The sequence below is a fragment of the Ptychodera flava genome, chromosome 11, assembly GCF_041260155.1.
Source record: "Ptychodera flava strain L36383 chromosome 11, AS_Pfla_20210202, whole genome shotgun sequence".
Taxonomy (NCBI): domain Eukaryota; kingdom Metazoa; phylum Hemichordata; class Enteropneusta; family Ptychoderidae; genus Ptychodera; species Ptychodera flava.
This window is the reverse complement of record NC_091938.1, coordinates 635,853-650,906: the sequence shown is the minus strand read 5'-3', so window position 1 is coordinate 650,906 and position 15,054 is coordinate 635,853. Positions and strand designations below refer to the sequence as shown.

Genomic DNA, 15,054 nt, shown 5'->3' with positions numbered 1-15,054 from the left:
AGAATTGAAATAATGTACTGAACAACACATGTAACTTATTCAAAGTGCGACGTCAGTTTTACTATCCACCATATTCACACATGTCGCCAGCAACGTGATAACTTTTGGGAAAATAAGTGTCCATGATGACGTCACTATTTAAAACAATCTAATTTTAAATTTAGCACTGGCATGACCATACGTTTAGAAAATTATTTACCAGACTTCAAAGCGGTATGGACCAGTTTTGGAAAAAGGTACCCATTACCGTGTTTTCTTTGACCTTAATGATGCATTCATGGCAAGATCTTTCCTGTTATAAATGTAAAAAATGTATTAAATGTAAAGAATATATTTCGTTCAGATCTTTCATGTAAAAATGTATTAAATGTATTAAATGTAAAGAAAGTATTTCGTGCAAGTTCAGATAGACCCGACCAACCTTAGAATGTCTTTCGTGAAAACCTTTCGAGTAATAAATGTAAAAAATGTATTAAATGTAAAGAATGTATTTCGTGCAGACCTTTAGTGTAATAAATGTAAAAAGTGCATTAAATGTATTAAATGTATTTCGTGCAAGCCCATCCAGACCAAGCGCCGATCTTAGAATGTATTTTGTGCAGACCTTTCGTGTAATAAATGTAAAAAATGTTAAATCAGCAACTATTGGCCATCGCTCTGATGATGAACTAAACCCTTTCTCGTGATTTTCGGAACATGCATGGGTACTTTAACCATTACCCTACCCTATACTATTAGTGCCACCACATGGGTTGTTCAGTGGACAGTCGGATGTGGTCATCGTTTCTCGGACAGCGGTGGTATCTAGCTGAGAAGTAATCGAAGTTCTGATCGATCCGAGAATTCGAACCTTAAAAACAGGTTGGGGTTTGCTTGATTTTATTTCAATGCACAGCAGTGAGAGATCTACAATGTAATCAGGAACTAATTTATTCTTTAATTTATTTGTTTTGTTTGTTTGTTTATTAATTTAGCTGAGCAGACGAAGAAAAAGTTTTACGGTATATTCTGCTTCTTGCCAACTATAAGAGTATCAGCGATATCTCTGACGTACACGATCAGAATCACTGACACTTTGCAACAGGGAACTCCTCCCCAGTGAATATTTTCAGTCGTATTTTTTATTCCCTTTCTTTTAATGTCAGTGCAACTTCATTATCAGGAGTCAAGATTAAGAATATATACGAAAGTTGTCCAAAAGCACTGTCCATAGATTATTATAATGAGAAACATAAATTAGAGTGTTGCAAGTTACGTTACGTTATTAGGCCTGGGGCCTAGGCTCCCCTTACTACAGCCTTCTTAAAACAGGTACGTAGAATTTCTTTACCAGACTTTGCGGTACATTTATGTCCACATTACTATGTAAGGGTTTTGCATATTAAAAGTCAAATTCCAAATTTCAGAAAAGAAAACTTAAATGATATTTTATTAAGGGTGCATATACAGTTGGCCAGCACCTTTTGTACAATTTTTACGTGTTTTCAATATTAAAGTTTTACTATGATTAGCAAAACCAAAACGAGGTCCAATGCGGGTGTAACATGTAAAACCTAAAGAATTTGCAAAAGATCAATAAACGTGAACCAAGGCACGGTCTCTCTATCACAGAGGGACCGTGGCTAGGGCAAAGACTTTCATGAGCTTATTTTAGGATGAACAGGAAGAATTGATAGCAACTCACACAAGCGGCGTGCATCAAATGTCACATGGACAATGGCAAAGTTGAAGGGTGCATTGCCACATAGGGGACAGCACAGCAGTGATCTCAGACTGAACAATAAACGAGTAAACATAAAACAAACAAAAATATGGACAAACAACAGATAAAAGAAAAGAGAAATAAATAAGGAGACAAAAGGCAACGAACAAGTAAAACAAATAAACCAACAAACAAATAAATACTACCCTTGCAGTTTTCCAATTTCAGATTACCCTCTCTCGACTATAATAACTGAGCGCTCCCTTGTCATGGCAACTTTCCCCTCACCTTCTTTCCTTTTAAAAGAAAGATTTCTCAGAAGACATCAATAGAGGGCGGTTTGTACCGTGAATGCGCATGATCGACCATGCCTACAGCTGCAGCTGGCTGGCGAGATAAAACGCAACAGCAATGTGCGCTGTTGAAATGTAAGTTGCCGCATCGCCGATTCACCGAGTGCATCCACAGTCTAATATATGGATTCATCTAAGGCTTCAAACGGGACGTCGTAATGAGGAAAGATCGACATAAACAAAATCGTCATAAAAAAGGGGGAGATAGAAAGACGTCTGCAAAACCCGACCGTCAAGCAAATAGGAAAGCTGGTGTACTACCAGCTGCAGCTGAGAGTGAAGTTCATTCTGAACAGACAGGCATCCCGACTGGCAGGCCTAATGACGAAAGCGATGCTGTCGATAGAGAAACTGCAGAACATTCTGTAGGTGTCGAATTCCCTTTTCCTTGTTCAGGAACATGTCTGATGTGTGTGGTTATGATAGTATTCCTGACATTTCTTCAAGTTCAACCTGCAAGCGAACGTATCTGTTGTGAAGAGGAATTGACACAGGGTGCCTGGAGTTGCCAGTGTATACACACTGTCGCCATAAAAAAGGGGGAGTTTCCAGTGTATACACTGGCAACTCCAGGCACCTGTAGGAGGGGACAGGAGAAAGTACTCTGGCCAAGTGCCTGTGTATATGTCTAGCATTGTTATTCCTATCAAAACTGGTTGGTGCAACATGTCGTCTGCTTTGGCTTGAAAATGATCTAAAGTGAAGTCACACACCCCCTCCCCCCCACCACATCCAGGCAACCTCCATCCCAAATATTCTCGGTCTTTCAGCTGACAGAAACGTTTGATAGTCAAAGGTGCTCTTCATTATCGCCATCTAAGAAAGTTAATTATGGAGAGGGCCTTCAATCAATCAATCTTTTAGACTCGATAGTAGGAACCCAGGGCCCATTGCCTAACCATAGGGATAAATGCAATTATGTTTGGGTGAATATGGGTAAATATTTATCTACATTGTGTATGCAGACAGAACACAGTGGACACTTTGGAAGGATGTAGCATGCACACAGGAAGTCCAATTAACAAGTAACTCGCTTAATAACATCCAGAACACAAAATTGTACAGTGTTTTTGTTAAGGCCGGTACCCAAGTAAATGTTACCAAGGTTCCCCAGTCATTTTTAATACCGGGGTTCCCTTTGGTATATCAATGGAATTAGATTAGGGGACAGCAGAAATGTTACCGGGTTTCCAAACCATTTACCAATATTCCCAAACCTTAGCAAAAACACTGTTGTAAGTATCAATGATACAAACTCAGAGAATTACAGCATTTTGACTGCAAATATAACGTATGCAGTCCTGTTTTTACTTCCTCTTATGTTGCATTTGTTCAAAACATTGATGAAAACTGAACTGACTTTCTTTTCAGGTTGGAGCTTTGCTTGTAGAAAATCTTAACGCAAATTTTTAGTTTTTCCAGTAAAAAAAAACATGTTCTCACTACCGTACAATCTCATGAAAATAATGCCCGTTCTGTCAGGACAGGTTTCTTTCTTAGTTTGTTCAAAGTATTCAGTGAAGGCCAGCAATAACATATTTGTTATATTCATGTGGCTTTAAAATTTGTTTTCTTAGGAGTTTCATCAGAAATTTTCCCGAAGAAAGATAGAAAGCAATTGGGACAAATATCAAGAGTTGTCCGATGACGACCATGCTAAAATCAGAGGAAGTGATTTTACCACTCTGCTTAACCAATCAGGTTTGTAATTTTGAATAACTATTACCTCATTATTATGTGGTTTCAAGGGACCCATTTGACGAGTGCCAGACTACATCTAGCACTCTGAACGTGTGTGGTGCACAGACTATCCAGAAGAGCGTTGACGTTCAAGATTGTATTCCACCCTGCACTTGTGCTATAAATCTGAAGAAAAATTGTTGACATTGCACGAAAACAGTAAATAGTCTGCCCATGGGACATCCAAGTCATGAATGGATTATTTGTAATAATAAGGTTATCATGAAAATACCACAAAGGAAGCACTCGAACATTGTTGATGCGCATTGCCAGCTGCTTTGTGCAAGGCGATATGCTGCACCAATGTCCATGTGTATCCTTTGTGATAACCTCATATTATCACATAACACCACAATTGATGTACAAGTGTACATCAGAGATACTTTCATGTCTCAGACAATACTGAAGCATTATGATGTACAAGGACATTATGTTATTTTGTGAACAACCACATTCTCCATGTTCAAGTAAAATTTTACAAAGTTTGAAGTAGTCTTTATAAAATGCAGTGTACAGTATGTACATTTAATCATGTGATTGTATACTGACAAAACGCATCAGCTAAGTGTACAGAACAAAAATTCAACCTAGCCAGTGAAGGAAACCTTTGAAAAAACAATCAGTGCGTGCACAAATGCATATAGCACTGAGCAGGCAGCCATATTATACAATCAGGCTATCTGTGTGAGGGATATAAACAGATTAGCTCAGTATTACACATAATGATTCAAGGAAATATGGAATAAAAAAGAATAAGCTCAGAATATATAGACTATTTATGACTAATTTTAATTTGAAAGTTATTTATCAGAGATGAAAAAGTTATCGGGTGTGGCTGACAACATATAGAATAGCTGATCACACCTTACAGATACACTTAGGAAGAAGGTCAATTCCAAAAATCTCTATGAACGAAGGTTCTCTAAGTAGTGTAAATCCTTCATTTAGGATGATTTTCACTTTGTCATGGTATGTCCAAAATACAGCACTCACCGAGACATTTTGTTTTCCTCCACAAAGCTTATACAATTCTAGTTTTGATGATTTGACTGAAAAAGGGAAGTTCATTAATATCTTTACAGCAGCCAATACAACTTTGTTAATGTAACTTTGAGCTTTGTAATTTTGCACTACTGCACTCCCCAAGTGTGTTGTCAGCAATAAAGTGATTGATTGATTGACTGATCAGCAGAATCATGTAAATTCACAGATTTTGGATTTTTGGACTGGCCTATATTCATCATGTGACTTGATCTTTTGTTTTTTGTTCAACTATATTCTTTTTAATCCTCAATTTGTAAAACTGTAACCATAAATTGATTGTCATATCATTCAAAGTTTGACACCTTTTGAATAGGTCAAAGTTCAAAATCTTTAGTTGACATCAGACTATACAGTCTGTCCAAGATTTTGACAAAACTGCCCTCTAGTGGTAGGACTGCTCAAAGTAGATAAATCTTGACATGTACCTTATTTGTCAAAGTTCTACACTTATTTGACTGATGTCATGCTAATATCTTGCTGGTGCTTGGTGTTATTTGTCATGAGATGGGATTCTGATATTGAACATCACTGCACATTATATCTTTGTCACATTTATATACAGGTGCTGCTGACACTCAATTTCGTCTCCATGACGAGAAAGATTGGGAAGATGAGACAGAAAAGAGTCAGGTACAGATTTCCACACATTCAAAGGGTCATATTGTAGATATTGGGAAAGGAAATTTGTGTTCCCAGTAGCTAGGTGTAATTTAATTGAAATAGGTTCTGTCGAACAGCTGAGAAAAATTAAATCATCTTGTTTACATACCGGTAATGAGTGGTAGTAAATAAAATACCTTTGAAAGAAAGCAACGCCTAAATAAGACAAGACACTAGATTTGTTGTTTCCCAAGATTCATTTTTTAGAATATAAGACAATCATTGATATTTTTCGTCTTCATTGCAGTCTTCCGATAAAGTGCTTTCTTTAGACATCAATGCTCTGAGTTTGGCATTGATGCAAGTACCTATTCACACAAGACTTCAAATTGAAGCTGACATATTCCAGGTAGGGACATGGAGCTTACATCTACATTTCTAAATCCCACATGCTATTTGAGATCTAAATCAATCTTGCTTCTTTTGCAGTTTGTTGTAAGATTAAGTTGTAGATTCTGCCACAAGACAGAATCATGAGATGTAATGCACGTAGTATGGAAAGATTAATTGGCCACGGCAAACAAACTAATGTCACGAGAGATAACACTCTGTCCAAATAATTCAATACTGTAAAAATAGATGACATGAAGGTGTTCAGGATAAATGATATTCACAAAGCTGTCAATTATGAGGACATGCTGATTAACTTTGGATAGAATTGTAGATCTGAAATACACTGTGTTGAACAAACTCTTGGAAAATTATGTCAACATAACGGCACAGTCTGAAATCTGAAGTAGATCTGAAATACACTGTGTTGAACAAACTCTTGGAAAATTATGTCAACATAACGGCACAGTCCCTCTATCCACCGGTCTGGAAACGCCTATTGTAAAGGTGTCAATCACCTAGACCGCACAGCCGAACCGCGATACGAGGGCCAGTCACGTGATAATGCGTAGCTTGGGTTTGTCCTGCATGCCACAGTCCCCGATTGTGTGTACGCTTTTCTCGAATTTTCGCTGTTTTTGGCTCTATTAAGTGTTCTCTGCATCTATCTACGACACGAAGACGGAAATTATCATATCCTGAAACCGGTGTGTGTTTTTCGTGATCCTTGTCCCATCGTAAATGATGATAGTGTGCGATAATTTCTGGGTTGAACGCTGCGAGGGTGTTGACGTACGTAGCACAAGCAACGGCTGGAATCACACCGGAAAATTTGTGGTCCCTTTCTCTTGCAATGCTAGTAGTCAGTGTCTCCAAATATGATCTAAATATGTTTTCTGTGTAATATTCTGTGAAATCATGTCTGTTAACTGAACAGAATAGGAAAGACAACTGCAGAAATGTATGTAGATTTTAGTTGTGTGGTCGCACATTTTCCCATGCAGCGTCAATATGGCGAACTCTCGATACGTACGCTCGGTCAGGCACGGCTGGAAACACACCGGAAAATTTGTCGTCCATTTCTCTTGCAATGCTAGTAGTCAGTGCCTCCAAATATGATCTAAATATGTTTTCTGTGTAATATTCTGTGAAATTATGTCTGTTAACTGAGCAGAATAGGAACGACAACTGCAGAAATGCACGTAGATTTTATTCGCATATTTTCCCATGTAGCGTCAATAATGGCGAACTCTCGATACGTACGCTCGCGCTCAGGCACAGTAAATACCTTTTACAAAATGCTATCATGTCAACACAATAACAAGTTTGGTAATGAACTACTCAGCTGTCGATGTTAATATTCAGCTGATTTTGCCTGTCTTCTTGATTTCGGGCAATAGTCCATGACACTTGCGAACAGTGCGTGGCCATTTTGTTTTTCGATCGTGATCATAATGCAACCATAATGTGTGGTCCCTTTCATGCTTTATCTAGAGGGACAACGTTACCTATTTATTGAAAAAATAAATTGTTTAGTGTTTCTAAAGGGAACAAGTTGTAATGTTTTGTGATATTCTGAAAATAACAACCCACAAACGTCATGTTTTTGAACGATCACATTGCGGCTGTCATAGGATCGTGGGGTAGGCCAGTTGAACATTGTCAGTGTCCTTTGTTAAAGGTGTGAATCGTGTGTTTGTTCATATCACGGAGTGTCACAAAGAAACCAGCCACGTTTCCAGACCGGTGGATAGAGGGACTGTGATAACGGTTAACACCAGAGGTTAACAAATGTGTTCCTTATTTGATCAGCAGCAAGGAGAAGCATCAAAGTAAATCCACTGATATAACAGCCAAGCTATAAGTTCTGCTCACATTATGTAACTTACTGTACCATTATCATCATTCATCTGTTAGTCAGACCAAATCGGCCAAATTGTTAAGCAGTGGTCTGAATTTCAGATGACCTATGACCTTTGACCTTTTGCTTCATTTTAGTGACTTGTATTCATTTGGAAACCCAGTGAATCCATTTATTTCTGACTTTCTATAGGGGAGTCAAGAAGAAGGTATTGAAGAAATCACCAAAAAGTTTGATCAAACCCTTTGTCAAGGGAGTCATTCAAGCTCCAGTACAAATCATACATTGCCATCCACTGGAAGTGAAAAAGATGCTGAGATTAAGAACAGGAAGACATTGCATGTTGCTAATATAGAGAAACACACTGATTTAGAGAAAGTGACATCTATTCAGAGAACGAGTGAACTTCCTGAGAAGCAGAAAAAACAACTTAAAGCTGATATTGCCAAGACAGTTAGGCCAGAGACAACTGTGAAAGTAAAAGAAACTGTTGTCAAGGAAACTGAGTCTGATGAAGATGAACTTGAATTCTTATTGAACTTGGATACACCTCAGACAGAAAAACAAGACAATCAGCTAACAGGTCAGTGTCATAGATGAGACTTTGTTCGCAATGCTTGAATGTTAATATTATTTTTGTTTTTTTATTTTATTTATTTTTTAATTCGAGAGCGTACTCATAAAACCAGAGGAAACACACACACAAAAAACTTACTCTACAAGAAAATAAAATAAAACAAGACATACTCTTCACTTGGAGCACAAGTACATAAAGCTTAAAAACATTCTGAGAAAATCTTGAGCCAAAGTTGCTGTGTCGAATTATATCAAAAGATAACGCTGCTGCGATGAGATGATTTTCGCTTTCCATTAAACGAATGTAAACTTAGAACGGGCCAACCGTTGTTTACTTTGAAATATTATACAGCAATTCAAAGTTAACTTGAAATATTATACAGCAATTCAAAGTTAACTTGATTGCAATGGATAACAATCATATTTTGGGTGCAAAGTATTGATCTTGAAATTTTAAAGTGTATCATACTTTAACCATTAGTATGAGATGTATCTAGAGGTTTGTGTATAGAGATTTTTTATTTGGTGATTCAACTAAACATATTCCGATAGAAGATTATAATTATGTGTCAGATTGTTTTTCTCTGTCACGTAGTTCAAAGGACACAATCATAAATGAGGCTGGCAGAGCACTTCTTCATATGTGTAAAAACTTGATTTGCATATTGTCAATGAAGACTTGCAGATGACGTGGAAGGGAACATGACTTGTGTTACTGCAAATGGTGCAAGCGTAGTAGACTATTGTTTGGTTTCCTCTGAATTGTTTGCCGCTGTAAAATATTTTAATGTGTTAGCTAGGAGTGAATCAGATCATTTTCCATTGATCTGTCATTTGGATATAGTCTCTACAGGTGGCACTGTTCAAAGCACTAGAAATGTTAGAAATGCCAACCGACAAAGTGCTGGCTGGTACCGGTGGATGGAACTTGCAATTGCAATTTCCAACAAAACCTTGTGTCAAATGAAGTTCAGAGCTGTTGAATTTAGCCAGAGATTCACTGCCAAATACGAGTTTGGTCATCACGCACTTAAATGACGCACTTAAGTTGGCTGGTAGTGGCGCATTCTGTGCCGTCAGTAAAAATAATTCTCATTACACAAAGAAACAACCTCCGTGGTTTGGGAAGGACTGCGAAACGGCGAAGAAAATTATGTATGAGAAGTTAAATATTTTCAGACATGACAGCACGATTGCAAATATCAATGATTATAAACAAGCCAAAAAAAGCTTCAAGTCAATCTGCAGGGATAACAAGAGAATGTACCAAATGTCTATTAGAACACAGCTGCTTGATGCCTCTATGAAAGGCTCTAAAGATTTCTGGAATGTTTTGAAATCTGTTCTCAGCAGAAAAGGGTCATCTCGAAGCGATATTGATATTGATGTGTGGTATGAGCACTTTAGTAACCTTTACAAAGAATGTTACAATGGTACTTCGAATGACTATGATGGTGAATTTTTGAAGTCCATTGAAGAAATAGTCGATTCCCAAGTTTCTGAAGAGCTTTCAAATGTAGAGTTTGATATTTTTATCAACACACCTATTACTGAAAACGAAATTGTACAATGTCTTCGAAGGTTGAAAAATGGAAAATCACCTGGTCCAGACGGGATTCCAGGCGAATTTTATAAGTTTTCTGCAGATGTAATCCTTCCGCTTTTGGTTGAGTTATTCAATTATATCTTTGACTCTGGAAGTTTTCCTAGAGAATGGGCTACCGCTATTGTAATTCCATTATTTAAAAAGGGTTCTAGAGAGGATGTAATAATTACAGAGGTATTTCCTTACTGAATGTACTTGGTAAAATCTTCACATCAATCCTGAACGCAAGACTTACGAAATGGTCAGATTCTACAAATGTTTTATCAGACTGTCAAGCAGGTTTCCGCAAAGGTCACAGCACCATCGATAATATTTTTGTGCTACATGCGATCATCCAGAAATACTTAAGTGTCAGACGTGGAAAATTTTATTGCTTATTCATTGATTTTTCTAAAGCGTTCGACCGGGTCAATCATACATTATTATTGTATAAATTACTGTCTCTTGGTGTAAAAGGAAAAATGTACAACATTTTATACTCCATGTACAGCAATGTCAAAGCATGTGTTCGATCAGGAAATCATATGTCAGATTCTTTTGAATGCCCGAACGGTGTACGTCAAGGATGTATTTTGAGTCCGTTGCTTTTTTCTTTTTTTATAGAGGAACTGAATACGATGTTGTCGAACTCAGGCCAACTTGGAATTCAACTTACACAAGAACTATATGACCTCTTTTGTCTTCTTTATGCTGATGACATTGTAATGTTTGCTGACTCAGTCATAAATCTCCAACGTCTTATAAATGTACTCTTCAAATTCTGTACCAAGTGGCACATGAAAGTAAATCTTGACAAAACTAAAATTGTCATTTTCCGTAAGGGAGGCCACAAAGCTCATTACGAGCGATGGTTTTTTGGAGAAGCTCAACTGGATGTAGTATCGTATTATAAGTATTTGGGTCTATTGTTGTCGTCCAGAAACACATGGTCTAAGGCTGTTTCAAATTTAGCAGATCAAGCAAGTAAAGCCATGAGTGTCATTTCAATTGCATCTTACAAAATAGGTAACTTCCCTGTAATTTGTCATTTTAAACTTTTCGACTCTGTAATTCTTCCAATCTTATGCTATGGTGCAGAGGTATGGGGTTACCAATATTACGATATAATAGAAAAAGTACAGAGAAAGTGGTGTACTAGGCTTTTAGGTGTGTCGTCCACTACAACCAAAGAAGCGGTTCTGGGTGAATGTGGGCGTTTGCCTATTTACGTTGTAACTTTGAAAAGGTGTATTAATTATTGGCTAAAATTACTGGAAATGCCAATTGATAGATTGCCAAAGCAGGCATATTTGATGCTTCACAGATTAGATAATATGGGGCGGCACACCTGGGCAACTTCATTGAAAGATATTCTCTTTTCCTATGGTTTTGGGTATGCTTGGCTCTTCCAGGAGATTGGGAACAAAGAGCAATTTTTGCAACAATTCACAACACGTGTTTCTGATGTGTGTAAGCAACAATGGATGATGGGAATTACGCAGAAACATAAACTTTGTACTTATGCTACTTTTAAAAGCTTACTTGAACCAGAAAAATATTTATCATTATCCTGTAATGTGAAATATATTTTTGCGCTTGCTCGTCTCAGATGCTCATCTGTGGCACTAGCTATTGAAGAGGGGAGACGACAAAATGTTGATACAAAAGATAGAATCTGTACTTTTTGTAACTCTACTGAAATAGAAGACGAATATCATTTTGTTCTAGTCTGTCCATTGTACAGAGATCTCAGAGAGGAATACTTACCAGAAGAATTTCAGAAAGACGCAAATTTCCTTAAATTTACAAGACTTATGAAAACAAATCAGTCTGATCTGTTGCTTAATCTCTGTAAATTTGTATTCAAAGCTTTGTGTAGGAGAAAAGCAGTTCTTTAAGTGCATGTTCAGATATGTATCTTTTGCATGGCTCTATTCTTTGTACATGTTTCCTGATTTGTATTTGGGCCGGAGGCCTGGAAATGCAATAAATGCATATATTTTTTATTTGGACTGGTCAGTTTACTTTCAGATATTTTAATGACAAAGTTTCAGTTTTGCAGAAGGTGGTATTTCTAGCAGTTTTGATTTTCTGAAAAGTAATCAATAAGAGCTTCAATTTGGGAAAAAGATGATTAAGAAAGTTGAACTCTTCACATTTTGTGATATTGCAGAGAATTTTCAGTGAATTTAAGGATGATTTGAAGAAATAGATTTCATCATTATGAAAGCTGTGTCAGCTCCATCAATATTTCACAAAAAGAAAGCATCTCTGTATATTATCATTTATTTGGTTGATTGATTGGGAGTTTGTCACATGTTCAGTGTCTCTTTATATGCAGCATCAACATCTCCATTAATCCAAAGTATAGTTCTAAGCAGCATTTCATCGGTAAAATCATTTTCTTTGTTTCAGAATCAAATCCAGTACAGGATGAAAACTCAGTAGATCAGCAGGAACAACACAGTGAAGAAGAGACAAAAGGCAAGTTATCAAATGATATTCTTTATCATTTTCACATCAACACATTTAACACCATGTACCAACATTTTGTGATGGGCAGTGGGGGAGTGGGTTGAAAAATTCTACCAATATTATTGAAGGACAAAATGGCATTTCATCACTTTAATTTGATATGAGTCCCTTGCAACCATTTCACCTGTTGTTCATTGATAGCATCATTTAATTCTACAAAGGGAGATGTATGTAAAATGTATCAGAAGTGTTATTGTAACTTTGCAATGCTAGTACCGTATTTTACTTCAATGTTTATCCAGTCCACTGCAAAACCAAACTTGACTTTTGTGATAAGTCAGATCATGCAGTTGAAGGAGCTAGATTGCATGACATTTTCTGTCAATGGATTCATGGAGCTACCAAAAGACTCTTTTGGTAGCTCCGTGATGGATTTAAACGTAAAGAGTAACTTGTTCAAATGTGGCTTTGACTTGTTTCCAAGTGAAAACTGCTGATGACCATTGGTGAGAAAATGGAAAGCTTTGGTCATGCACACATGAAGACATAGGCCTATTTTGTGGATATACCTTCCCCTCTGTAATTCTTCAACCCTTTTACCACCATGGTTTGGTCCAAATCCATTGTTAGCAATAGTGATTGTGGATCTGTTTACAGGGAATAGGGGCGAACAGCTCAATACACAACTGAGTTTCCATGTTTTGATTTATTGAAAGCAATGATTGTACAATAAATTGTATACTGAAGCAAGCATTTATGGTAAATCGTTTGTTTGTCTGTCTTTTGATCTCTCCATAGATTCAGAGAGTTGTGGTAAAGTACCAGAAAAATCAGTTATTAGTGAACCAACATCAGATGAACTAGAAGACTGGTTGGACAGTGTTTTAGATGATTAAAGTATTGTTTCATTAGTAGTGACAGCAGCAAACACTGATGAGCAAATGTATTTTCAAGTCAGTGATTTACATACCGTACTCTCATGCTGTTTTGTTGACAAATGTTTGATGAATTATTCTAATTGAAGATTTAAAGGCTTTACATTGCTTTCAGAACTCCATAATTAAAGAGGGAATTTCAAATCCATAGGATTTAACCTATCAGTAGAGTGACAGTCTAATACTAACAAAAGGTATTGAAATAAACTGTCTAGGGATATTTTGTTTGTACAGCTGAATGTAGATGACATCTTCAATTCAGTAAGGTCACAGTGAGCCTGACATTTGACATTATACCACCATTATTTTTACACAAGAAGGTGTGTAATTTTAAATGTTTTCTGAAGCAAAATGTAGCATGATTGTGATATTAACGGAGAGACACAAGTCAAACACGGTAACTTGACATAGATCCTATGGTCAATGGTTCCAACACCAGACTATTTCAGTTTCACAAGAAATTCATGAAATGAGTAACCCCCTCACAGCTCAAGCTTTTGTATGAATTGTGACATCAATATAAATAAACTTGCATTAATACTTGTACCCTGCTTGATTTTGCATTATTTCAACTATTAGCTCTGACCAGCCAGTGGATCTGACCTATCAGGTCACTGGTGTCAACTTTGAATGTCAAGGCTGAAATATTGTAGCTCTAGATGTTGTTCTCTTGATAAGAAATATTTGAAAGCCATTGTGACCAATAATCCAGGGTTTCTAATTAAGGTAGAATGTGCCACAGGGACAGATTGTCAGTCTCTCAAACTTTTACAATTCTCCTCTAATCTATCACTGGTAGGTGCTTATTTTATTAAAGCTCTTACAGTATTCAAAATTTTCACCTTCTGGTACAGGTAAAACAGGAATGGCAGCCATTTTGAATTCAAATGTCAGTAAATGTTAGGTAGTTTGTTCTCTAGTACCAAAGTTTTCATGATGACCCTGATTTTCATTGTTTCGTAAAGAATGTTTGAAAGTTTCCCTGAGGTAAGTTTTGAGCAAAAGGTTAAAGCCCCAATACCTGCAAGTTTTATGGATTATTTTCATGATTTTATTTTCAAACCAAAGTTGGTTTGTGTAAATGTACTAACTGAAGGATGTGTATAGAAGTATCACTGCTCACTTATTTAGACCATGCCTACACGTTTGAACACGATAAATAATAAACGGGTGCCGTACTCATCATAACTGTTGTCCCACGTAAAAGTACAAAAAATGCAGTATTTCCGCTACCGGTACATACACATCTTGATCATAAAAGAAATGAACATGCTGCCATTAACTTCAATACGCAACACATGATAGCCAACATTTTGTTGTTGGATCTTTATTTTCTCTGTCACATGATTACTTTTTGAAAAAGGCGGGAAATCTTAAATGATGTTTAAATGTTTCAATTTACATGTAACTTTCAACATTTATGACAGTGTTATACACTTTTTCAGTCTTCTGGGGTCTTATTCAAAGAAAACTAAGAAAACAGAATATTTTGAGATCGGTTTATTACACATTGGCAGCTATTTGGGCTTTAAGTCTTTCACTTTCATTTAGCACAACCATGGTTGCTCCACGAACTTTACAATCTGAAGAATGATGCAATGGAAAATTTAGCTGCTTGGCCAATTACTATCAATTGACTGGACTGTTAGCTTTACAAATGAATGGATCAGGTATTATAGCATGTAATTTAAAACTGCCTTTGTCTGTAGTACGTATCCAGCTACCTGATTGATGCATAGAGATTGGCATTTACAGAAATGACTGTAATAAGGTCAAGGTAACCCTGCTACAGT

The 15,054-nt window shown here is 36.8% G+C and overlaps 1 protein-coding gene across 2 annotated transcripts; it reads left to right on the top strand.

The window, feature by feature from the left end:
• The first annotated feature begins 2,070 nt into the window (after positions 1 to 2,070).
• On the top strand, positions 2,071 to 13,807 carry LOC139143207 (cell death regulator Aven-like). Of its 2 annotated transcripts, XM_070713353.1 has the most exons (7): positions 2,071 to 2,420; positions 3,633 to 3,756; positions 5,402 to 5,469; positions 5,747 to 5,848; positions 7,883 to 8,273; positions 12,267 to 12,335; positions 13,125 to 13,807. In XM_070713353.1, exons 1-7 carry the CDS (start codon positions 2,214 to 2,216, stop codon positions 13,220 to 13,222), a joined length of 1,059 nt encoding a protein of 352 aa, XP_070569454.1. In that variant the 5' UTR covers positions 2,071 to 2,213; the 3' UTR covers positions 13,223 to 13,807. The 2 variants fall into 2 exon arrangements, with proteins under 2 accessions (XP_070569454.1, XP_070569456.1); XM_070713355.1 differs by lacking the exon at positions 5,747 to 5,848.
• Positions 13,808 to 15,054: the final 1,247 nt, after the last annotated feature.